At 36.4% G+C, this 25798-nt stretch overlaps 1 protein-coding gene across 4 annotated transcripts in view; it reads left to right on the top strand.

Annotated features, from left to right (window-relative positions):
* Nucleotides 1-25798, top strand: part of LOC121405677 (SH3 and multiple ankyrin repeat domains protein 3-like) — an 86820-nt gene that overhangs the window by 7364 nt on the left and 53658 nt on the right. For 3 of the 4 annotated variants that reach the window (XM_041596574.1, XM_041596573.1, XM_041596576.1), the window contains exon 2: nucleotides 17747-17941. In XM_041596574.1, the coding sequence (XP_041452508.1) occupies nucleotides 17747-17941 (195 nt within the window). Of the gene's footprint in view, nucleotides 1-11718; nucleotides 12090-17746; nucleotides 17942-25798 lie in introns of those variants that run through there. The other variant, XM_041596575.1, reaches the window with a different exon arrangement.

The following is a 25798-nucleotide window of genomic DNA, read 5'->3' as shown; positions in this document are numbered from 1 at the left end:
CCCCCCCCCCCTTTAAACTGTTCCTGTGGTGCATATCACCAGGGACGTCCCTGATATCACATCACCTACATGTAATGTCTCTGCAATCTTCGAAAGGACTTTGGATATCATTTCCCTGATTTAAGTATTCCCTTGATATTTTTTTGTGTATAGCCATATGAGGAACCCAAGGACAGCTGCTTCTTAGGAATGTTTAGAATATCTTGAAGTCGGATGAAGAGTGAAGTGTGCCATAATATCTTTATCAACTTGAGCTCCATTGATTAAATTCTAGCTTGAGATCTCGGCCTCTTAGCTCGATTAGACCGGTCTTGACCAGCCAGAGTCTTCAAATGAGCCCACCATTTCTGATCCAGCAAACCCTTTTGATCAGGACCCTGCTTCACAGAACTTGTTATAAGAAGGAATTTGCAATAGCAGTTAAAACTATAAAGCTTGAGTCAATTTCAATTCTTGGCAAATATCTTGCTATTCTATAGAATAGTTAGCTAAAATTCTTATTGAAGACACACTTTGGTTTTGACTCTGGATTTTTTTACATTCAAACTGAATGAAGGTTAACCAGGGGAGCTTTTCATGAAACAAATAGTCAGTGAATTTGTTATAAGCTACTGAAATACTGATAGCTGATTGGCTGATTGCAAATTTGTCAGTGAAAATCAATGACTATATTGCTTTATGAAATATTCCCTTATAATGCATATTCTAACCTTTTCATTTGCTGTGAGTTATTCATCCCCAGGAGTACTTTGAAACAAAAGGTATTTGAACTTTTCTGAGAGTTTGTTATAAGCTAGTCCTTGCATCTGATTGGCTCAGAACATATTAGTCAGTGAAAATAACTAACAAGATACTCCATGAAACACCTCCCCCATTTTTTACTCTGACTAGAGATGATATTCTCTCATATATTATACCCTCACCCTTGCCCACTCAATTGTTCATTAACCCCGGTATATTGAGGAGTGAACAACAACAAGAAATCCAGATTGAAAGTCGCTTACCCCTCGGTCGGAGCTGTGGAAGGAACTACCTGTCACAATACTGATTGTGATGTCATGAACTTGGCAAGCCACAATGTTTAGGTTGAAAACAGGCATTAAACGGAATGCAGAACTGAAGATGACTCTTGTCTTTCAATCAAAGGGACGTGGGTTCAAATCCCAGCCATGGTGTGTTTTCCTTCTGCAAGAAATTTACCCACATTGTGCTGCACCTGACCCAGGTGAGGTGAATGGGTAAGATTTATTCCTTGAAGGCTTTTTTAGCACCTATACTGTGGCTCAGCTGCAGCCAGGATTATTCCATACAAAACTTTTGTATCTAGAGCAGTGGAGTATGCATATTGCGATATATTAATGGACCATAATATTATTTTTATTATACAATTATGCCCGATAATGAGCATGAAATAATTTTAATATTTCTGCTACAGCATATTGCCTCCATGGTTTCCATATCACCATCATGATGACTGAATATTCCAATAATACAGTAATGCTGGGAGTGAGTCTATCTTTGAAAGTGATTTCCAGTATGCGTTCATATTCACGTCTGGTGTTTGTACGTCCCCTCCATTGTTTGATGAAGAAAACAGCTATTTAATTAGAATATCATGAACTTGGCTTGACCTAGGCCAAGTGTCATTATGATTTCACAGTGATATAAGGTTTATTTTCCTCGCAACACATGGATATCGATTGCTCAGCCGAGTTATATGAGGAGGAGTTTTTGGAGCATTGGAGGAGGTCGAGCTGGATTTGGTGGGAGGATTATTTTTTTTGTGGGGGGAGGGGAGGGCAATACTGCAAGCCCATGTTCCATTACGAAGTATCGTTAAAAAAAAATATTGCCATGATTCTAAAATCACTTAGGCAGTTTGCTCCCATCCTTTTTCCCCACCAACCCTGTATCCTTTCCTCCAATTATACGTTTTTCCAAGGTTATGGACATTTATTAGTACAATTACGATTATATTCTGAATTTCTGTTCGAATATGTGTCATCAAAGTAAAAGATTTATTTTAAGAAAGAATATATGACTTTGTCAGTATTTGAATTTAAACCAGTCTTCATTATGTCGAAGGTTTTTTTTTAAAACTCACGTTGGAAAAATAAAAGCAACTTGATGTTATTTTGTAATAATACATCTCCGCAAATCTGCTAGATTTAGACACCTTGAAGATGCCTGAAAGACTCTGTAATATAGGCCTGCATCCTTTGTGCCCAAGTATGATATTTCAACATAAAGCAGTGGATGTATGGGATCATCATAGCCTCCACGAGACCACATAATGTAGGCTAATGAATTTGCTACATATCCTTATATGCATCTGGGAGCAATCTTCTCTCCCCATTTGTGACAGATGAATTAGTCGTTATTGGTGACATGAGTCCTACCGATAATGAACATGTTGAGTCACCCCCTCCTCAAGCGCTCCTCGAAGAAGATGCGTTCCGGGAGGATCATGGTCTTACCAGATGTTGCCATCTTGGTAGATGGAGGTTATGATGGTGGTTGTGAAGTTGAGTGGTTGATTTTTAAGGTTTAGGGTTTGTAGAGCATACTGATAATGAACATGTTGAGTCACTTCTCAAGTAAGATGCGCTCTTCAAAGAAGATGCGATCCTGGAGGATCATGGTCTTACCAGATGTTGCAATCTTAGGACTCTTGGAGATGGATATTATGATGATGTGGTTTAGTGGTATGTTGGAGATTATGGTGGTGGTTGTGTCATGTGGTTGAGTGGTTGATTTTTAAGGTTTAGGGTTTGTAGAGCATCCTGATGATGAATATGTTCAGTCACTTTTTAAGCTAGATGTTCTATTCAAAGAAGATACGTTCCTGGAGAAACATGGTCTTACCCGATACAGAAGGCCTTTACTTTTTAACATCATTATTTTTTGTCGAAAATGACACCATCCAGGAAAATCCTTGGTATAAAGTAACTCTTTGTTTCGCCAATGAAAAGCATCCTGTGCTGGCAAACATCAGAAATATGACTCCTCCACTTCCTGCTCTCAAAGAATGTTACCATGGCAACGATGTGATGGGCGGAGAACTCCATGACCTTCAACCTACTACCAGCAACGGAGTCAGGAACCGGTTGCATTTATATGAGGACCTTCTTCCGCTTCCGAGAAGGAAATTAGGATTGTCGAATTCAAATGAAAGGATGAGCTACTTGAAGTTTTGTTATTTCTTGAAGAATTCTTAAAGTAGTAGTTGAATAATGAATTGCATGTACAATTCCAATATTATGACAACTTGTGTCACGTCAAAAAAAGGAAAAAGAATGTTTGTACACCATCAGAAAAATGTACACATTCTAATTGAATTAAGGTACATGTATAGATGTTTTGATTTGTAGAAAGTTTATTAAGCCTATTCCCTTTTTGATATGATGAGCTATCTCTCCCCTCATTTCCTCTCCATTTGAACAGTTTGAACCCAATAATGACCTTGTAGTAACGAAGACTGTAAGTAGTTTTACCCACATGCAATCAATAGTATTGATTTCACAGAAACGTCACGTTCGGTCAACCAGAAAACACAAAAACACATGGATGGGACTGTATTTTGAGACGAGTGATAGTGCTAAGTTCAATCAGGAAAGCAGTTGAATTAATATGCAATATATGCAATGTGAAGTCTTCGATATTTTCACACAGTGAGACTCAATATGTATTAATTTGTAATTTAGATGCATTTATTCATTCAATTTCATGGTCATACACCTTCCCAAATGGAAAAAGCTAGATCTCCAAGCATTTTGGATGGAAAGATGGATGAATTAGCTGCTAACCTTGAGATTTTGTTGGGAATGGTTAAATTATTCACTACATGATGTTGTGTAATGAATATGATTTGATTCATTTTCTATTCAACCTTTAGTTCCTTGCAGGAATGGAACCCAAAATCTTTCTATTCAACTTTCAGTGCCTTGTCAAAGGATGTTGGTGCTATGGCAGGAATTGAACCCAAACCTTATAATTATTTTCTGCGCGCACTTGTAAAGATTCCCAACTTGCCATGTGTATTGTATCAGGCGTAAGGTTGTCAAATACAGTGACATCCACGTAAAGCAATCTTGTTGCTATGGAAACGCTTTCAGTGGGGTGACACATCTCACACGAAATTTGTAACCGTAGCGTAGGCTTTCTGCAACTTTCGTGTGGAGTAGCGTGCTCAAAATGTGCGAAGATCGCTTCCCGTAAAACTGTTGTGTCCTCACGCTGAAACCAGTTTAACGAGGCAAAGCGATTTCTGAACCGGTTTGGAAGATCGCTTCCAAGATCGCTTCGACCGTTCTCATTACAAGTTAAACTTGTTTCCACTAAACTAGTTTCCAGTGAACTAGTTTTAGGAAGGTAGTGAGAACAGTGTCATAGAAAGTGGAACGTTGGATGGTCTCCCACGTGTCATCTTTACATGCAAGGTGCTCATTTGACACTATATTCTACCTATTTCAAATCAATATTTATTTCGCTACCAATGCTCGTAAACAGGCCTCAACCATCTACCACAACGATTATACTGGGGATCACTTTCCATTTGGCATTACGTAGATGTAGATACATACTGGATTGAAAAGGATTATTGCATGCGAGAGATATTGTTTCACAACCACACCCATTTCTAGCTGGAAGTAGAAAGAATAAATCCATGACTGAAATTGGGAATAGTCTTGGTACTCAGACCTTTCTTTATTATTTTGTAGGGATGATCTTATTGATTAAAATGTTTTGTATCTTGCCATTTTAACAATCATTCTTGTTTCATTTGTCACATAAACAGCCCCTTCCCCTCCTCCCCCCCAAAAAAAAAATCAAAGATGGGTGCCTGTAGCAAACTCTTTTTTAGTTGAAAAAAAATTCCAGTTCAGGAAAAACTTTGTATTATCTCTGCATACTAGGTAAATAGATTTTAAACATATTTTTTGTGGTTGGAAATTAATAGGCCTACATGGAATATATTCTGTTTTATAATTTTTGTTTACAACATGGACACTGTAGGTGAATTTCATGAAGTGAATGCATTGCCAATGTTTATATTTTGAGACGAGAGAAAATTCTAATAATCCTTTTGAAGGCTTTATGGATATAACTATAGCCATAGCGTGAGATTCTACTTGAATTCAATCCAATGACAATAGCAAATTATAATACATATCTACTCCGGTAATGGGTTTTCTGTTTTAACAGTTTTTCATACAATGATGCAGTAATGTGATACAGAACAATATTCACTTTTACATAATGTTGACAGAAGGATCCACAAATTGCAAAAGGTCATAAATGCAGTTTTCCTATAAATGGGAATTAAATCAGTACATATTTCCCAATCAATTGCATATTTTGGTAGTAAATGGCAATACCTGTATGTAATTGATATTTTCATACATTTTTACAAAATTATCTTCGAAGATAAGTTGGGAAGAACCCCTTACTCCTATACCATTAAGAAGAAGCAATATCAGCTAAAATCGAAGAAAGTCCTTTGAATTCATTCCATAGACCATTATGAATATGATATTGAATTGATATTGTATCAGAATTGAATTGAATTGATATTGTATCAGCAGTGATAAGTATTACTCATAAAAGAAAGAAATTCGACTGCCCACTTTGTTTGCCGAAGGCTTTGCAACAATTGGTCTTCTGTATGTTCCGAGGCATTGCGTGACTCATATTGCAATATATCTATGGATGAAAGGTGTTTCCCAACCGGTGAGGCTGGCTGGTAATGAAATTGAAGTTGGGTTACACCCAGAATGTATACTTGCGAGTTATTGAAATGATGGTGGAAAAGGGGGGTGATGGAGGATGGGGGGGGGGGGAGGAGGGAAATGAGGGAGGAAAGGAGGGGGGAAGGGGAGGGATGAGAGAAATGAAGAGAGGAGACAGAGACACGAGAAGAAAAGAATGAAGTAGAGGAAGAGACAGAAAAATAAGATTAAAGAGCTAAAAAAAAGAAGAAGTTTTCATCCAAATCCATGCCCCAACCCCCAAAATGGTAATGAAAATGAGAAATAATAAAGGAATAAAAATATATAACTACAATATGAAATATATATAGGCTTTATTAGGCACGCAGGAGTGATGAAAATTTTAAGATTTACAAAGGGGTAAGAAAGATTAACAGTTTGAGGAAAATACTAGTATATGGATGAAAAGAGAGGAGGGGGGGGGGGGAGATCGAGTAAGAGAGGGAGAGGGAGAGAGGGTGAGAGTGCATGCGAGCGACTCAAGAGCACAATAAACAAAACCACCATTTTTCCACTTGAAGCGTTGCTTTGCATGACTAGCTAGGCGGGTATTGCTTACCGGCTGATGAGGGTGATGAATCAAGGCATTATTTATTTGAAATTAATCATGGGCGGGGGCCAGAAAAGCTAACGATGATGCATCCTTCCATCTATTCACTGTCTCATTCTTTTCAAAAGCATAATGATATCATTTCTGTCCATGACCACAGTCCGGACAACACTTGTAATGTTCTTGGTGTCTCCATAGAGTCTCTCTTTGGGGTTTGTTTTTCAGCTTTGGTCTTTAAAATGAAATAAGAGGCCTTTGTTTACTTCGATAGTAGTGGTTGATGTGATTTTACAAGAAATGGTTGCTTATTTCAGCTCATTGAATTAAATTATAAGCCAACACAGAGCATGCATGTGTCTTGTATACTTCATGGATGGTAACGTTGCAGAATGCTTTCCAGCGATAAGATAACAAGCCTATACTGCTATTTTGAGGAAGTTTTATAATTTTTATTCAGATATGCACGGACATCAAGATGCTTGCATTTACACCTGAATGTGTAATACCCAGGCTTTTATGTCATGAATGGGTATGCATTACTTTGCCTTGAAGTTAAATTTGTATTAAGGCATTTTGTTTCTGTGTTGAAGATATGGGCCTATAAACCTACTTATCATCAACAATGTTAAATTTTGTCATGTCATCGTGAAATCACCTTTCATCATTCTGACCTCGTTATGTTCGGGTACACTGGAGAATCCGATGATGTTGCCAACTTAAGACACCACTGATCTCTAGAACGGAATATCATCTAATGCGGTTCTCTTACCTGGAAATCAGTGATATTAGAAGGATTATGAGATTCGGAATCAATGTGCTTTTCACGCCGTCACAATTTTCCACCACCTCGCATGTTAATCATCAGGTTGCCAATTTGAGAAGCATCACTGATCCATGAAGATATCGTCTCATACCACAACGGATTAAATTGGAATAATACCATGCAGCTGATCGTGGTTATGTAACCGTATTCCAACGATGACACAGGCAATCAGCAGAATTAAAAAATATATTAATCAAAAGAATGAAGTTTTTTGCTTATTACCTTTAACTGCCAATATCTTTACCATGTACCTGATTAGTCTGCAAGCTCAGACCCTTTGGTGCTTGAAACAAGAAGTTCTTTTAGGGAGAAACACAAGTTCTAATACAGCTTCAAATTTGCTGTTGTCTTAGCTTATACGGCGCGTATAATTCAGCAGTGAATATTCACGCCAATTTTTCTGTTTGTATCTTGCAGTCTAAGAATTCAGACTGCTAACTAATGTGCTTTGAGAAACCAGAGAGATTGCACCCGTAAATTGATCTCCACTTTCGATAATCATCTGAAATCTTTACCAATTCAATTTGGATAGATCGTGTAATATATAGAAGGCATTTTTCAAAGTCACTTAAAGGTATGCCTATGATTATGCGAAACCTTGGAAATAACTGCTATATCTGTCAAAGTAATAAGTCACTCTACAGACATTTATGATTAAGGTCTTGATTTGAGACTACTTTTGCATTAAATTGTGTTTTCTCGGTCATACATGTATTCAATTAATCAATTTTATATGGTCGTAGGAAGAATATAAGTAGTATCAAACTTAAAGACTGGGGATGATAAAGATATCATTATAGGCCCAATGTGCATTGTCAGTATTAATAATTATGCCAGAATCAATTTTAGTTAATTTGTCAGCCATTTTGCTTCAATTTAGTCCTAAACATAAAAGGAGACAAAATTAGTATTCCAAATCCAATCTAGAGGTACATGTGTTGTATAGTTTGTGGTTGTGATTGTGGAATAGTGATTATATCTGTGTGTGAAGTGTGTAATCAGACTTATTAATTTAAGTTATCCTAGAGCAGCTTTTATGGGATTTATTCTCTCCTTATTTGGGTAACAATTTGGGCCAAACAGCCAATGACATACCATAGCAGCAAGAATATTGGAGCTATTAAAGGGGAAGTCCACCCCAACAAAAACTTGATTTGAATAAAAGAGAATAATTCAACAAGCATAACACTGAAAATTTCATCAAAATCGGATGTAAAATAAGAAAGTTATAGCATTTTAAAATTTCGCATATTTTCAGCAAAACAGTTATATGAACGAGCCAGTTACATCCAAATGAGAGAGTTGATGACATCACTCACTCACTATTTCTTTTGTATTTTATTATATGAAATATGAAATATTTTGATTTTCTCGCCATTGTCATGTGAAATGAAGTTTCATTCCTCCCTGAACACGTGAAATTCCATTATTCTAACATTTTGTGCTTCAGGCAAGGAGGTCCTAATCATCAAATTCTTAAAAATGGAAATATTGTATAATTCCAACTATAAAAAACAAAAGAATAGTGAGTGAGTGACATCATCGACTCTCTCATTTGGATGTAACTGGCTCGTTCGTATAACTATTTTGTTGAAAATAAGCGAAACTTTGAAATGTCATAACTTTCTTATTTTACATCCGATTTTGATGAAATTTTCAGCATTCTGCTTGTCTGATTTTTCTCTATTGATTCAAATCAACATTTTTCTGGGGTGGACTTGAGCTATTAAAGACCAAAATGAAATTTAGTTGACCTCACATTTCTTGGTTGTCTTGTAAATAATCCACACGAATCCCAGCATGATCTGGCACGGTTTTGGGCAAAGTCAGGATTTCGGCACTCCCGATCCTCCGTTTCCAGACTTGTAATTTGGCAAAAGCCTCAATCTTTTGGTTTATACTAGGGCAAATAAACAGCGATATGATGATGAGATGGAAATCCTTGCAAATGCTATATTGAAACGCTTTGGTTTTATGGAAATACATTCAGACCCCTCAAATTTACATAATTTTGATTTTGTTTAATAGGGATGGCATGAGTACTCCTAGATATCATTATTATTATTGTGCCAATGTTTGAAATTTATTAGCAACGACCTTGTCAAAACCTATGTGATTGATGTATGATGACTAGAAAAATATTCCAAATATATAGAACTTTGCATGGCATTTTTCTCATAAATTACACAACTCATTATATGAGCAAAAGTAGTCTGATTTCAAGCCTTGAATTTATAGCGCAGCTGTATACTTGTTTATGTCCCTCAGATGAGAAAAATAATAGCCTAGAAGGAAGTCTATTAAAGTGTACTCAGCAATATATGATATTTCATGTTGAAGTGATTTGCTCAAATTTAAATCAACATTGAAATAAATTTGTGATATTTTAATGTTTGGAACTCTTTAATGTAGTAGCTCCATTATATCAGGTAGTGTAGTACTGAGTGAGGGAAATATTATAATAGGCCCCCATGGCCTGCCCCCAAAATACAATTCCATACCAAGTACTTTTTCTGGCATTTTTTATGTCATCATTATTGAACACATACATGTAAAATACTAGATGAATCAAACGGATGATAGTATATAATTCCAGAACTTAGAGGTAAAGAATGCATCCAGTATTATGGACGTAAATGAAAGGTCAATCATATGTGAACGCCACCATGCTGATATCATGTGGCGATTGAATACAAACGAGACCAGAACCCACCCGCATCCCTATTGTTTCAAAGGAAATCATGAGGAACGTTCCCTACTGAGAGGAAATTGGGAGAAATTTAACACGGAGGAAAAAGCGAAAGTTAGTCTCAGTGATTTTTTGTATAGGTTTATTTTAATAGTGTAGTAGGTTTCACAGTACACCATGTATCTTTCTTGGGCAAGTGTTGGTCCTGGACCACCCAATCTCGACGTTTGGACAAGTATGTTCTTGTAGTCCTCAGGAGAATGGTTTATTTTACTAAAGAATTAGAGTTAAAGGTGTAGTCCATAGAATGATTTCACCTTTAAGCTCATTCTTTCAAGCCCATCACTCTTATTTTTTATAATTTTTAAACAGTGGAAACAACTTGATTAAAAGTTAAACCAATAGTTTGTTGTGTCAGCTAGTGCAAGAACGCATGTAACACCACACTTTTTCACACATCATATGTGCTCAAAAACGCCCTTAGCAGCGTGCATTAGTGAGTTGCATAAGGGCATTTCTGCACCGATGTGGTGCATGAAAATGTTGCAAAGGGTGTTCTTGCAATGACACAACACTTTGTGAGAGTGACAGGCTTGTACAGCATGTTAAGAATTTTAAAAAGCATTTTTGCACTGCAATTTGTAGGCCTATACTATAGTTGAATGCTATAAGCCAAAGGTTCAGCTATCTTGAATACATTTAGTTTCACCACAACCCAAGTTTCACAATACATAGAGCTGTCAGATGGTTACTCAATTCGAATTGAAATCATATATATGATGAGATTTGACCCGTAACTCGATTGTCTAGCCAGGAAGTTCGTTGACCTTCATATCTGCTTTGGAGAGAAAAAGAAAGCTAATTTTGTAGTCTCCATAATCTACACACATGTCATGAAATTTTTCTTCATGGTTTAGTTTTGTTGCCAAATCTTTGAAAACTTGGCACGAGCTGAGAAGTGCATCAAACTGCACTCTAAATTTCAAGGATTTAAAAAAACCAATGTGGATTGGAATTCAAAGCTATATATTTGAATTGATTTCTTTTGAGATTTATAAGTTAATTGTTTTGATTAAAAATGAAACAAATTTTCCAGCTTGTCCCTTTACAGCTGATCTGGATTTGTAATGTGACTTTATGTATAAAGCATCAAATCCACACTGTAGAATGGATTGCATGATTAACATAACAAAAAATGGCAAAACTACTGTTATTTACTTTGGATCTCGATGGTAGACATCCTATCCTAGGAACTCTGAAAGCACAAAAAGAAAGTTATAAATGATATAATAGGGTATGACTAATGCAAGTGATCAAACTTCAATGCTAATCATACAATATCGATTTTGCTATTTTTTCCTTGAGAATTGCTGGCAAGTGTTATTTCTGTTCATTCATACCCTTGAGGTCAGATTGCGTGAGTAACTAGTTCTGTTCAAAGTTTAAAAAGACTCATTTCAGGCTGGCTAATAGAGGTTCAAGGCATTACAAAAGGAAGCAGTAGCAAAACTATTTTTGAAATAAAAGTGCAAAATACTTTTTTTTCACTGATGTGAATATATTATCATGATGGAGAATGAACCATATGTATGTTTCAGCGTGATTTGTATTTGTGTCTGAAATTCTGCCTTGAAAAAGAAAACAATTTATAGAAATCTCAAAATTTTCATTTTTATTTATTTCTCACTTCCTCTTTTAGGGTAGTAGGTATGATCTGTCTGAGGAAAAAGACTAACAGGAATCTATAGTTTCACGCACAATTAGACTTCCTTCCAGACCCTAAATCTGAAGAGTCAATCCCCATTTCATTTGCAGCATGGCAGTACCAGCAAACAAACATTAACTTCACATTGACACCATGAATTCTATTAAAGCCTAAAGACCCTAGACTATCAAAAACTTTTTTCCAAGAGTGCATGGATTAATAGCAGAATGGAGAGACGCAGAGGTGCTCGCAAGTTGTTGGCGAGGCGGAGGACCCGTTCATGGTATGGGGGTGGTGAACTTGCAGGAGGCGTTGACGCCGTGGATCATGCATTGGCAAAATCAGATCTGTCAAAGTCGTACACTTCCCTTCTTGATGCCGCCTCGAAAGGCTCAAAGTCAGGTTTAAGAGGCGCTTCTAGTTGTTCCACGATTGCTTCTGCTTCGGGGAAAGCTAGTTACCAGGGTTTTGTGGATATTACTTCAGAGGAACTGCCCCCGTCTAATTGGTGTTTCAATCGTTGGGAAGAATCAGTGCTCTTTGTAGGTCTTATTGTGAGTATCAATTTGACAAGAGTCAATGCCTCAGACAAATATATATTTTATATGTTCTTGTGTAATTTATCTATTGTCAAATGCAGAAGGAACCATGCAAGATTAGTTCATGATTTTTTTTTTCATTGGTTGGAACAACCTGATCTCTTTGTTGTCCTTATTGTAAATATTAAAATGGTGATATATGAGACATTGCTCTGCATTCGTTCAGTTCTAGTAAATTGTTTTTTTCTTACTATCACTGAATGATACTTAATGTCTCAAACTTTGTGTAAATGGTATTAGAAGAGAAAATTAAAAAAATAATTTCCTACGGATTTGAATTTTGTATGTGTTCGTTTGACTTAATAATCATACTTTCTTTCAAAATGTTGCTTTTTTTACTTTTATGTTTTTTCTTATGGAATTTATTAGACTTTATGGGACTTCATGTAAACCTCTTTTCCTCTTCATGATGCTTACAAATCACAAAAAATATGAGCAAAAATCGTCATGATAAGAATAAAACCCCTCACCAATTTTTCTTCAAAAACATTTTTTCCTGAAACAAGTTTAATTAATTACTATCTTATGTTCCTCCATGATTTTTCAAGTAGTGAAAAAAGGAGGGAAAAAAGAGGGCGAAAAGTAAGAAAAAAAGAGTATAACAAGGGAGGTCTGAGCTATGCATGGTAATATCACCAGGAAAGGAACTTTCTGCTCTTACAAAATGATGGCAGCCAGTCTTCCCCTGTATTATTCACGAGCAACTATGATTTGTCTTTTCTTGAAAATCCTTACAAGAACACATTCTTTTAAGGTTCTTCATTTTTTATCAAATTGAAAAAGGAAGTAGAAATATTTCCCCTCCCTTTTCAATTATGATACACCCAGTTGTCACTGCAGGGAGCCATAATGTTTAAAAATATTAATTACCCAGGAAATGAACTATAATAGAAAGATCAAAATTCTTCATAATCCTCCCTCCCAAGCCCTTAGAACTATACCCAAACATGAACAAATCCTGCTTGTCTGAACTTCAATTAAAGATAACTTCCAGATTAATTATAATAACTGCATGCATATCAATAGGCTTGGGGAGTGTTTCACAAAGATTTTTGTCAGTGATTTTCACCATTAGATGTTATAAGCTACTGGAAATCCTTGTTTCTGATTGGCCGAGAGCATATTAGTCCATGAACATCTTTGATAAAACTCTCCATGAAATGCTCACTCTGTACTGTGAGCTGCTGGATCCCGTCTTTCGTCTTGCAGCAGACTTGAAGGCGTGTCCGTGCCAGGAGTGGTGATAAGAAATTGAAAATAATCCTACGATGTAGAATGTGTTTTAATATATTTTTCTTGCATCATTTCATTTATAAAATTTCAACCCCTCCCATGTAAACGTCATATCCAGTGCCAATTTGATTATGATATTTTTTCAAGTTTCATGAGTATAAGTTTCTATCAATAAAATGCATTGTTAAAAATAGATTGATATTCAAATTGTATTAATGGCAATTATTTTTAATTTGTTGCCAATTTGAAATATGTTAAGATAGTTTGTTATTTTTTAGTTATTCATAATTTATCTTCAACATTTATATATTAGTTTTGTTTATTTTATTCATTCATATTTTGCGGCGGTGGGTTGTTTCCAAGTAGATATGTTTTAATTTTTCTGTATTTAATTGTCTTTAATAAAAGATATCAGGGGTGGAGGCTGTCTGTATTAAGAAACGTTACCTCTTTCGAATGGAGTGGGGGGGGTTCAAGTTATATGTTTCAAGTAATTGCCATTGCGCAGTAATTTTCCAATTCCACGAAATATGAATGTCTTCATGTTTGTGAATATACAGTATATAGACCGGAATGATGAATTATTCTGTCCATGTAATTGCAGTGACAATGCAAAAAGTGTGATGTATTTGGATAGAACTGAAATTTTTTCTAAGCTGTATGTAGAGCAAAATCATAAATCATAGCTCAGTTCTGGCCACTTAATTGGTTTCTAGCTACAAATTTCCTATTTTCCAATCATGCAGCTTGCACCAGAATCATAAATCACGAATACTGACCAATGTCGTGTGTTGCATATATTGCAACATACTAGCCCATGGGAAGATTACTATTGCTAACATCAACCTATGAAATTAAATTAGCACGCAATTCCTCCCCCTCGTAATTCACCCTAAATCACGTCACATAATTCATTCACTCTCGCTTGCTGGTGGTGACGACGACGTAGCGTTTCCATGTCTCAATCCCTGTCAGCTGTTGCTAGGCAACCCGTCTCATCTACTGTCCTAATTAAAGTATATCTTAATTGGGCATGGAGGAAGGAGGGGTTTGTTTTGTATTTACTGCTCCAAGAATAGATCCGATAAATCCACTTTAAATGGAGTAATGTTTATTCCTGCTTTAAATTCTTCACTGAGCACAATATAGATAAATGAACTTTTGTGGACGATGGGGGTGCATCAGTTTAATACCATTACCAACAGCAAGATATTTTAACAAAACTTAACCCATTGTAAGTAAAATGATTTCTGTACTCCCCCTGCAGAAATTTAAGCGTGCCGCTTGCTAGTAACTAGCATGCGACTAGCAGGGCGCTCGCTTAATAAGCGAGTGCCTGCTAGCGAACAGTCCCTGCTCGCTAAAAGATCGCTTAACTATTACTCTGCACGCATATCACACGCTTATTAAGCTAGCCGCATGCTAGTTCCTAGCATGCCGCAAGCTTGCGCAAGCTAGTCGCACGCTTCCCGCAAGCTTGGAAATTTCTGTAGGGGTCAAATGATTGTCTGAGTTACATGTACAACTTAATTAGAATCCTATTATTATTCCACATTAAAAACAAAATGAAATTGAAATTTGAAAAAGAGACAAATAACATAATGAAGAACAATTAAATTGCAAAGAATTGTTATCAATGATATGATTAAAAGAATAAAAATGTTACAGGTTTTACCAAAAATGTATATTTTAAACAAATGAGAAATAATCACCAATATACATGTAGTGAAGAAGTGAAAGTGAGGGAGAATGCTCTCAGGAACTCCCTGGATTTGCTTCTACCAATAACAATATTTATCTTGGGGGTTTGTATGCATTCATATCATCTACAAACACAAAATAACCGAGTACCATTTTTCATGGTATCCAGGATCCAGAGACCTGTTTACAAATACAATTTATATTTGATTTAGACAATTGGAACATGGTGATGTGGAATAACACTGAACCTGGCGCGTGTTCAACTGCATTTTTATTAATGCTAGAATCACGATATATTTAAAAAAAGTGTAGTTTGAAAGCAGCATTTGATGATTAGTACAAGACACAACGGTGAGCATGGATAGTACCGGACTGAATACAATATCCTGTATTGTCGGCATTCATCCGAATCGTCTTATCAGTCAATTTGGGTCAAAAAATTGATTTTGAGATTTTTGCAGAAAATGAAAGTACAAGTCCTATGGCGTTTATGTACAGGGAGATGCTCAGACTGAAATTACAAGCATGGTGCTCTCTTGTGATATTTTCTCTGATCCATGGTTTTGTGTTGAAATAAAAATATCAATGTCAAGCAATCGTCTTGGTCGTAACCATGTATTTTTCTAGCGATGAAAATGTTGTAAGGCTGGGGAACAAAGTGTGGAAATTACTGAAGTCGATTTTCTCCGAAATGAGTTTTCACTGTTGTATGTGTGATATGACGGTTTGGATGACCGCCGACGATATTTCCCATGCATCAGTTCCATTCCAGATAGCCACTTTTTCCAATTCCATGGGTGCCAATTTGTGTTTTACGTACAGGTAATTGATCATTTTCCCTGCAGAATACAACTAATTTGGCTAATTTGCACGCTTCATCTATTGATGTACTCTTTGAATTAGAGTGTAACATCATCGTCTGGGCTATTAAATTGGGATTAGTAAGTGGTGATTGTGGAAATATGACATTGCATTTGATATTCAGTGTAGTTGACTGACCCACAATGACTCGAAAATGAAGTTGCCTTTGCTTTAAAGTAAGCCGACTTGAAAGAAAAGAGGAAGGCTGTTATGGTTTGATTAGATTTTTTTGGGGTGAGAGGTTGAAATGATATGAAAAAGATTCTCTTGGTAAAACGGATTTAGTAGAACAAGGTGAAATTGTCAGTTGTATTCAAAAGAATTTGATGAAGATTGCATTGATGACGTGGAAGAGGTTTATCATGGCGAAGAATTGAGTAGTAGAAATAACCAGTTGTCTCACGATGGATCAAACGTAGTAGGAAAGCGACGTTTCGTGTGCAAGCTGCTAGACTTCGTCAGTCAATCGGCTTCCGCCAGCGGCTTCGGCCAATCACAATGTGGCTCACACCCGAGTGGAGCCGGACAATAGCTCCCGACGCTATATAACCCGTGCGCAGCAGCGTCTTTGCTCATTGCCTGACGAAGTCTAGCAGCTTGCAGACGAAACGTCGCTTTCCTACTACGTTTGAAGATGACAGAATTGTTAGTTATACCAGGAATGATTTGGATAAACCAGGAAGAAATCTTACTTTTTATGGGTATGAGCCCCTTTCATCCCTAACCCCAAAACATATACCAGTTTGTATGTTTGTTTTGCTAGGTGAGAATCAGTTCCAATAAATAAACAGTAACATAGTTTCTGTCAAACTTTTCATCTTTTCATTTTCACTGTCATCGGATTAACAAGAAAACTCCAGAAAGAACAATGAACGTTATGTAATCTTGTACTTGTCTTTTACATTTTATCTTTCTTGCATACATGTACTTTGGAATGTAAGTACATAGGTTTATAGCAATATAATCTATATTGAGCCACATTTTGTGTTCAGGTAGCATTGATATACTGCATGTGACCTTTTTTTCGTACTCTTCCTTGTTAAGTCTCAAGTATTTAACCTTCAATTGATATAATTCTACTATTTATCTTCTGCAAGGCTGCTTGTACAGTAGTACCCTCTTGCCTCTGAAGGTCAGTAAGGAACTAGTTCTGTACGGACATTTTGTGCACCATCTTTCTGTGAAAACTCTATATTATTGCTTTTTTGTTTCAGGTCAGTTTTCTTGAGACTGTGGAATCAAGCGATGTCATTTTCTGAAGGGGCCATCATACCTGGGTCCCATTTCATCAAGACTTGTTTTAATGCACCATTTCTATGACAAACCTACTGCCAGCCATTCAGATTGAAGGATTTCAGTAGCTTTTAACTGTCATTGTAGATTTGTCATTATAACAAGTTTTATGAAACGGACCCCGGAAATCTGAATAAATTATGCTTACGATGTGTTCTACATGCGGATTTTTCTTTGTAAATCCTGTCTCATGATGTCAAGAATTGCATTGCGTTAACGACACGAAATATCAAGAATTCAAATTCGTTAAATGAAAAAAATGTATCAAGAAATATAAAACTAAAGCTGTTTGAATAGAAGACTCAGTTGGTAGAGCGGGGGATTCGTATTCCGGTGACCCAGCTTCGATTCCAACTTGGTGCGCTAGTGCCCTTTGGTAAGGGCACTAGGAGAGGACCTTAAGCCGTCGGTCCTGTGGTTGCTTGCTTACAAGCATTCTTCCTTTCTTAGCAATCAGGTAAAAAAATCCCCACCAATCACCACTATTTATCCCTTTTCTCTCTCCTTTGCTCTTGTTACTACAGGATGACTATGTGAAGCGATCCCAGACCAAGTCCAAGATGGCCATGGAGCTACCCTTCGGGAAGACCAATGGGACTTCTGCTAATGGGACCAGGACCCTTCCCAACGGCACCGGTCCCTCCCATCCGTCCCAGGACAATGCCGATCTTGGGGATCTAATCAACATTAAAATCAAGATTGCAGATACAGATATCCAGGTGAGTCCTGAGTCCCATCTTACAAAGAGTGTAATTTATCTAATTGAATGTAACTATGGAAAGCCAGTGACCCCAACTCTTTTCAATGGCAACAGTTCTTCCTGTCCGTCCCAGGATAAAACTGATCTTGGGGATTTAAGGATTGCAGGTACTCACATCCAGGTGAATACTGTTCTTTGAAGCTCTTGGACATCATACAATCCCAGGCGATTTCATCCAGAGGCATTGCTGCAGTTGGTCCTATTGAAAAGCTAGAGCCTGAATTCATAGATTTTATTCATTAATTACACTTGATTAACTATTTATCCCACTGCACCAATCATGTCCTTTTGCAACCATTTTGCTACATTTGCTACTCGTGTAGCAAATGAGAACCCAGTAGGAAGGAATAAATGTCTGATACCCCATTTAGATCTGCAAAAAAAATCTGTGGCTACGAAAGTTACCGCAGGTCGTTTGAGACGAGTCGTTTGATCTAACGGGTCTCGGCACAAATGGCAAAGCATGATTCTACAGTAATCGCAAGGGAAAATGCACCCTAGACAGTCTAGCACAATCGCGAGATCACACAGTGTGATCCACTGTTGGACTGTAGGTCTAAACTGTCTGGGTGTAAATTCGGCATAGAAAATGGAAGTCCTTTATCTGAGCGCATGGCCGCAATCGTTGTGCAGCTCGTGCTTTCTCCCTTGATCAACATTTTGCCTTGACAACGCAATACGGTAGTCCAAAGAGAGATGAAGTACCTCGCGATTACTGCAGATGATCTAAACATCCCCTCATGTTTTGAGAAGGAATTTCATGTCGTGTTTGCTCCAGACGATTGTCTGATGTGACACAAGAGAGAGAGATAGATCTAGACGGGGTATGAGTGCCCAATCAGAGCTGTGCTAGAGCCGGGATAATATTAGGCAGTGCTTGGAAACAAAATATTAAATGATATATTAATGAAATATGTATATTGTGTGAGTATGGTATTTTTTTGAAATTATAAATTGCATTAGAGTTTCTTTCAATATCCAAGGCTCGACATTAGCGGTGGCCCGGGGCCACCAGAAATTCACCTCGGGCAACCATTATTGAAAAAATGTTAAGTTTTGGTGGCCCGAATCGGGCAACCAATAATTTTCAAAGTAGCGCAATTTTTCTCCCGATTTTGCACGCATTTATCAACTTTCTACAGTTGAAATTGCAAGCCAATTCGTCATGCGCCCTTTTTGTCAATCTACACACAAATACACACACACAAAGATTGCATAGTCATGACAGTATGGAGGCCTACCACTGCACTACTGCAGCATACAGTATATATTCAGCCGGCTGCGCCGGCCGTCTGGCGTACGTGAGCTTGCATGCATGAAACCACTGCAGCTATAGCTAGCTGTGCGCTAGCAGACTATTCAGAGCTCTGCGATACAAAATGTTACTGCTGAGAAATCTTCCACAGAACTTTGAAAATCTACGTCAAAGTCACATTTTACACCAATGAAATGCCCTTCTACAGTCCATATTACTAAATCCTGATTATTAGCAAGCATTAAAAAGAGGAATTATGACCTCTCTTTTGACTCAAAAAGTCCGATTTTCCAAATGCATTAATACACATAAAACTCATAGGTGAGTACATCACAGTCCCACGTGTGCATTTGTATGTATGTTGATATTTGGTTTCTTTTGAAGCTGTGTCGTTTCTAGCCAAAAATAACAGACAGCTTCTTTCTTTTTTGTTTATAAATGACTTCTTAAACCACTCTTAAAGGAAGTAAATATTTTGGGAAGGCATTTCATTGATATGAAATGTGAATTTTCCATCATTTTGTCAAATGTAGGAAGGACTTTTCTCACTGTTTTTCCAGATATAACTTTTGCCGTTTTCTTATTTTTTTCTTTCATTTTTTTATAGTGACTAAACCATTTATACCCCTTCCCATTGAATATGCCTGATTAAAGAATATGTTTCTACTGAATAATAATAAAAACAATTTTCCCCATTTTTCATCAATTTTGTCTTATTCATTTTTCTTTCATTTTCTTTTTTTTCCTGTTCTTTTTTTTTTCTTTTCGTTGTATTTCACTTATTTATTTTATAATTTTTGTTTTCTTTTTTTCAATATACAATTTTAAAAATTATATTTGTTTCCCCCTTTTATGCATTGTTCTAATTTTTCAACATATTTTTCTGTGATTTTCTCCTGCTATAATAATACCTGGGAACAATACAATTCTTTTGTTCTCTTTCAATCATTTCATATTTGCAATGATAGAACAATTTATATATTACCACAAATCAATAAGCATAGTAAAATGACTGCAAGCACGATTTACATACAAGATGTGCAAAGTGGAAGTAACTTAGTGGTAGTGGCTGCAGAATTAATATTTCAGAAATTTGTTTTATTCATTTTTAATTATTGTTTTTCTTTATATTTTTCGGGCCACCAAACTTTACTAACGGGCCACCAAAAAAAATTATTTGAAGGTTTTGGTGGCCCGAACGGGCCACCACCAAAAAAAGTTAATGTGGAGCCTTGTAATATCGGTTGGTACCCTGGATAGACATTGACATTTATTTGATATTTTGTAATATTTTCTTTCCTTTTTTAATGAAGTATTACTACATCAACCTGTTCTGACTTGCAATGGTATGGGGAATTCCCCAAGTACTTCAGGAGTATAATGATAACTTTATAGTAGATGTAAAGGGCGTCATGAAGTGGGTGTTTATCAGAAAACTAATAAAAAGTTATAATTCTGATTCCAAGATTCAGTATTATCAGCAAGAGTAAATAACAAGATACCTTCATTTATCTGGGCAACGCTCAGATTTAAATTAACTTCTTTGTCTTATTTCAAAACATAGACTGTTGTTACAGACGTCAGAAGTGTTTTTGAGCGATCACATATTTAGTTGGCTTGCCTTGGGAACTATATCAGCCCACTCTTTTTCTATAATAAGAATCAGTGATTACATGTACTTATATTTGAATGAATTCAATGCAATTCTTGGCTTATCGTATAAGTATCCTAACACTAACACCCACTCCTTGTCTGAAAAATAAACCAATAATTAGAGAATTTAATTTAAGTTTCCAAGAAATGTAAACTGGCAAATAGTTTCATTCAAATTGAGGTATAATCATAGGAAGATTAACAACCCCCTCAAATAGATTTCCCAGTTATTCTACAAAAATTCAAAGTTGGCTTTTGATGAATTGACTGAGTCAGTCACATTTGTGTGATAGATATTTTTCTCTGTAAGGTAGTTGTAAATCTGTGAAGGCTATTCATCAAGAACCCTTGTCTTTTTCTGGATTTTGAGAGCTATACAGGAAGTAATACTCACTAAATTAGTTTTGAATTAACTCTATTGCTCGTTCTGAGTTGTCATTATTTGAATGATGTGGATGATTGTTTGAAGTTCAACCAGGGGTTGATTTCTCTGGTAATTAGTATTTTTCAAACCTAAGGTATATTTTTTGTGATACTCTCGCATGTGGCTGCTAAAACACCAAACTTCCTCATGAAAATGTATGTTGAAGGTACATGGGTTTTGTTTAAATCTGTAAAGAATACTATTCATAAAAAATCTGATTCATTGCCAAGCAAAATGGAAGATTATGGCGTTACATTACATGAAAAATAATGATCACATTTCACAGTCAAAATGTGGATATTTAAAACTCATGGTTCCTGAAAACTAGTCTGATTAGTTAATCATAAAGTTGGTTAGCATAGCATAAAATGGAAAAAAATGCCACACCGAATGTATGAACAATTCATTATACAAAAGAAAAGTTACAACAGGTTGTACCTTGAAAAGTAATCAATTTCAGCAGTTCCAAAGCTATCCAAGGGTGAAAGACATGAAAGTTTTCAGTGTTAGAAATTTAGAATCTACTCCAATATGATCAATATAATTCACATCATTGACTCATACTAATTCTACATTATGAGTCCTTTCATAAACCCAATAAAAATGAATTAGGCGGCTAATAGCAGCATAATTTGGTCGTAAAATTGGAGGAGGACAAGAGTTATCCGCATTACTCTGATGCTGCTATTATCCGCATAATAGCGGCATCGGGATAAGATTTTTAGTTTATGAACGCATTTCCAAATAATGCGGATAATTGCCATGGTGCGGTCACAAGGTCACCCTTTTCCAACACAACCGCATCGGAGGGGGCGTGTCCAGTTGTCATGGCGATTATCCGCCTTTTTCAGGACGGGCGCTCGTAAAAATAATGCGGCTTATTTTCGGAGTTTATGAACGCAATTTTTATTGAATTATCCGCATTACTCTTAGGCGGCTAATTGGAGGATAGGTTTATGAAAAGGGTATTCGAAAGCTATTAGTACAAAACTGTTGATGCAGGACCTATTAATTTTTGTATTATTTCTATTTCTGCCTGGCTGGGTACATTAAATCTCTTAGTGAGTCAGGAAGTGGTTTCTGTATTGTATTTGGATAAAAATGGTCTATGAGAAAGGTCAAAGTAGAGCCAATTATTTTAATAACGGAAGTTTTCAAAGACCCTCCCCCCCTTCAACACATGCCAGGCCCCTTCTTTTTTTGGGAGGAGGGGGGCGTGGGTGGGTGGGGATTGCTGTGTTATGAAAACCTTTTCTTCATGGGGAGGGAGGTGCACCTGCTCTTTAATCAATTAGTGGAAATCATTGCTCATGGGATTCTCTTTACATGGTTCCACGACATTTGCTCTGGCGACAATTGCTCTGCTCTAAATACCACACACTATTAATCAAATGACCAACTTCAACCCTGGGTTTAGCACCATAACATAAAACCCTATTTTAACCCTAACCCTCCATCTTGGACGAAATTAAGCGTGGAGCAATAGTCACGGGGGCAAAAGTTGTGCCACCCCTTTGCGTAATCTGTGATCATAAAGTTTAATTCTCACTTGCATTTTGGAATTTTTCCTTTTCGTGAACGGAAAAGAAAGTAAGAAACAAGCATTCTCCTTTGTATTCCTTTGTTACTCCATTCCTTTATTCCATTGTGCACACAATGTAGGTGACTATTCACCCCTATTGTTGGCCATTGTTGAAAGGTAAATACATCCCATTGTGATTCGCATTGTATGCGTAGGCCTTTCCTATTAGTGTAATGAATGGAATTTCCTCGACATATTTCTCCTATTTGCAGAGTTTACTTTATGTATTTATGGTTCCCATTTCATATTTGAGATTGTTGACATAAGTTTGATAATGGAAATATTGGATGGCCTGTGTTTTCATCTGTTTGGTATAGGGTGTAGTGAAGTTTTCTCTACTTTTCTTCAAGACCTTTGATTGCTAATTGCTGCGATATATATAGCAAAACCTAGCCTTGTGCAACTCATGATTTTAAATTTTGAAAACATACACCACATGCAAACAAATTAGGCTAGTTATGCACGTTATGAATATTGGAGCAGTATCTTACCCATTCCTGACAATGTTTCATGGGAGAAAATACATTGCAATAACTTCAAATGTTCGATAGACACTAAAATTCGTTCCTTTTATTTCAAAGTTTTTCACAAATGCATTGCTTTTAATGATTTTCTTTTCAAGATTAAAAGGAAAGATTCCCCTTTGTGTGAATTTTGCAACAAATTCCCTGAAACATCGGTTCATATATTTTGTGTTTGTGAAAAGGTTTTACCCCTGTGGCAAGATTTATTGACTATTTTAATACAGAAGTTTGATTCCAATTTTACTTTATCTAATTTCAGTAAAATGTTTGGTGATCCGGATGACAAGTTCATTTCCTACTTATTTTTATTGTTGAAGTACTTCATTTTCATTTGTAAATTCAGCAAAGTTGATCCAAACTTTGGAGCCTTTAGATCCTTTGTTAAAAAGCAAAGGGAAATTGAATATTGTGTGGCCAAAAAAAGACATAAACTCACGGCTCATTTTAAGAAATGGAAGTTTGAATTATAATTTTTGTCACTTTACATGTATCATTATATGTCTCATGTTTACCCTGTATATATGCATACAAATACTTGCCATCAAAGTTGTATAAAATATCACGTCTGTGCCATTGCATAAATCTTTCCGCTCTTTTTTTCTTTATTATTTATTTTTTTTCTTATTTATTCTTTTTCTTATTTATGTTTTTTCCCTAATGATGTTATGATCACTTGTAAATATTTTAATTATGTTTGATTTGTTATTTTTGTTTATTTTTGGTCAGTGTGGACCCAATAACACATATAAATACAAAAAAAAAATTAGGCTAGTTATACATGTATACTACAAACTTGGTGTGGGTAAACATCATTTGAGAAGCTCTCTTTTTGAAATGTATTCCAATTTCATACATAGATGCTTGTTTATGAATTCCCCTATTCAATAGCAAACTTGTTTTTCCAGGCCATTATTGCTTCCAAAACACTTGCCATTTTTTGATGGAGTTGAAAAACATCTCCACAAGCGCATCCACCTCTTTGGTTGCCATGGAAATGAGTATAAACAGGTTGTCACTTGTCTAAGCATGTTTCCATCCATCCCTCGTACTTCGCCAAAGTCAATTAACCCTCTGGGTCCTGCGTGCGACGATGACATGTAGAAACTCAATAGGGGTTGGGGTCTGGCGGGTTAAGGTCAATAGAGGGCCTCCTTCTGGCATCCAAAGCCGGAAGGTCATAATGTGACATATTTCATACTGCGCTGGGGATGTTACATGCCTGATCAGGTGAAAGCCTTTCCATACAGATGGCAGGAAAAATGTAAGGACTTTGGAGATTAAGAAATGTCAAGTTGCATTTTCTCATGGACATGGAATCGGGGTCAAAGTTCTTTTTCATGAAATTTATTTTGTCTCGTTGGGTTGTTAAAACCTCATATTTCAAACATCAAAAAATATTTGGACCATTCTGAAAAAGTTTTATGTTTAGGAGTGATGAAATAAAGTAGCAACCTTCTTTTGTCTAGAAGGAGTTCTCTACAGGAATTAAGAGATTGTTTTTTTATTGTTGTGAGGTTGTATTATGCATTATTTGTAATTTTTGAGTGACCTTCAAAATTTTAAGTTTGTTTTAATTTGTTAGTAAAGAGGAATCACAAGTTCACAACTATTGGAAAAATACATTTCTGTTGGAGGGGAAGGGGAGAGTTTTCTTGCGTCTGTTCATTCGTTATTACTTTTGTATTGAAGCCAGTATAATAATTTATGGGTAGCCCTTTTGCAGAATGCCATACAGGGGGCTTAGTTTACATTTTGGTGGTGACTCTCCCTTATTCATTCCTGCGTATTTGTCACATCATCAAAAGAATACATCTTTTGATACTTGAATGCAGTGTTGCAAAATTTTATGAACCATGAGATACTTTATCCCTTTCACTAAAATAAAAACAGTATGCGGTTTATGCATGGATATGAATAAGATTTTACCAGGCCCACACATTATACAGTATCTGGGAGAGTTTACCAGCGGGAGAATTACTTAATGCTCGAATATGAGTTCTTGCAAAATCTTATGAACCATAAAATAATCCTTAGTTGACTTGACGAAAGCAGTAGGCCTATGTATTTTATATACAGTAAATAATTAGAGATGAATTTGACTTTATAATACATGTATATTACATATATCAGGGAGAGTTCTACAAGCGGGAGAACTTGAAAGAGAAAGCATGTTTTGATATATGAATAAAACGTTGATCATCGTCTGCGTCTTTGCATGCTATGCAACTATCACCTGCTACTTCAAGTAACCCATAAGTCATTTCCATGGCAACCGCACAATCTCTCTCATTCCATTCTTGTTGATGTTGAAATGTACAAGTGGGCGTCGCCCAAGTTGCCTGGATCTGGATTCGAGCGGTATGTTGAATGGAGAGAGA

The sequence above is a fragment of the Lytechinus variegatus genome, chromosome 19 (genome assembly GCF_018143015.1).
Source record: "Lytechinus variegatus isolate NC3 chromosome 19, Lvar_3.0, whole genome shotgun sequence".
In the NCBI taxonomy this organism is placed as follows: domain Eukaryota; kingdom Metazoa; phylum Echinodermata; class Echinoidea; order Temnopleuroida; family Toxopneustidae; genus Lytechinus; species Lytechinus variegatus.
The sequence above is the reverse complement of the archived record's forward strand: the minus strand, read 5'-3'. Positions and strand labels throughout refer to the sequence as shown.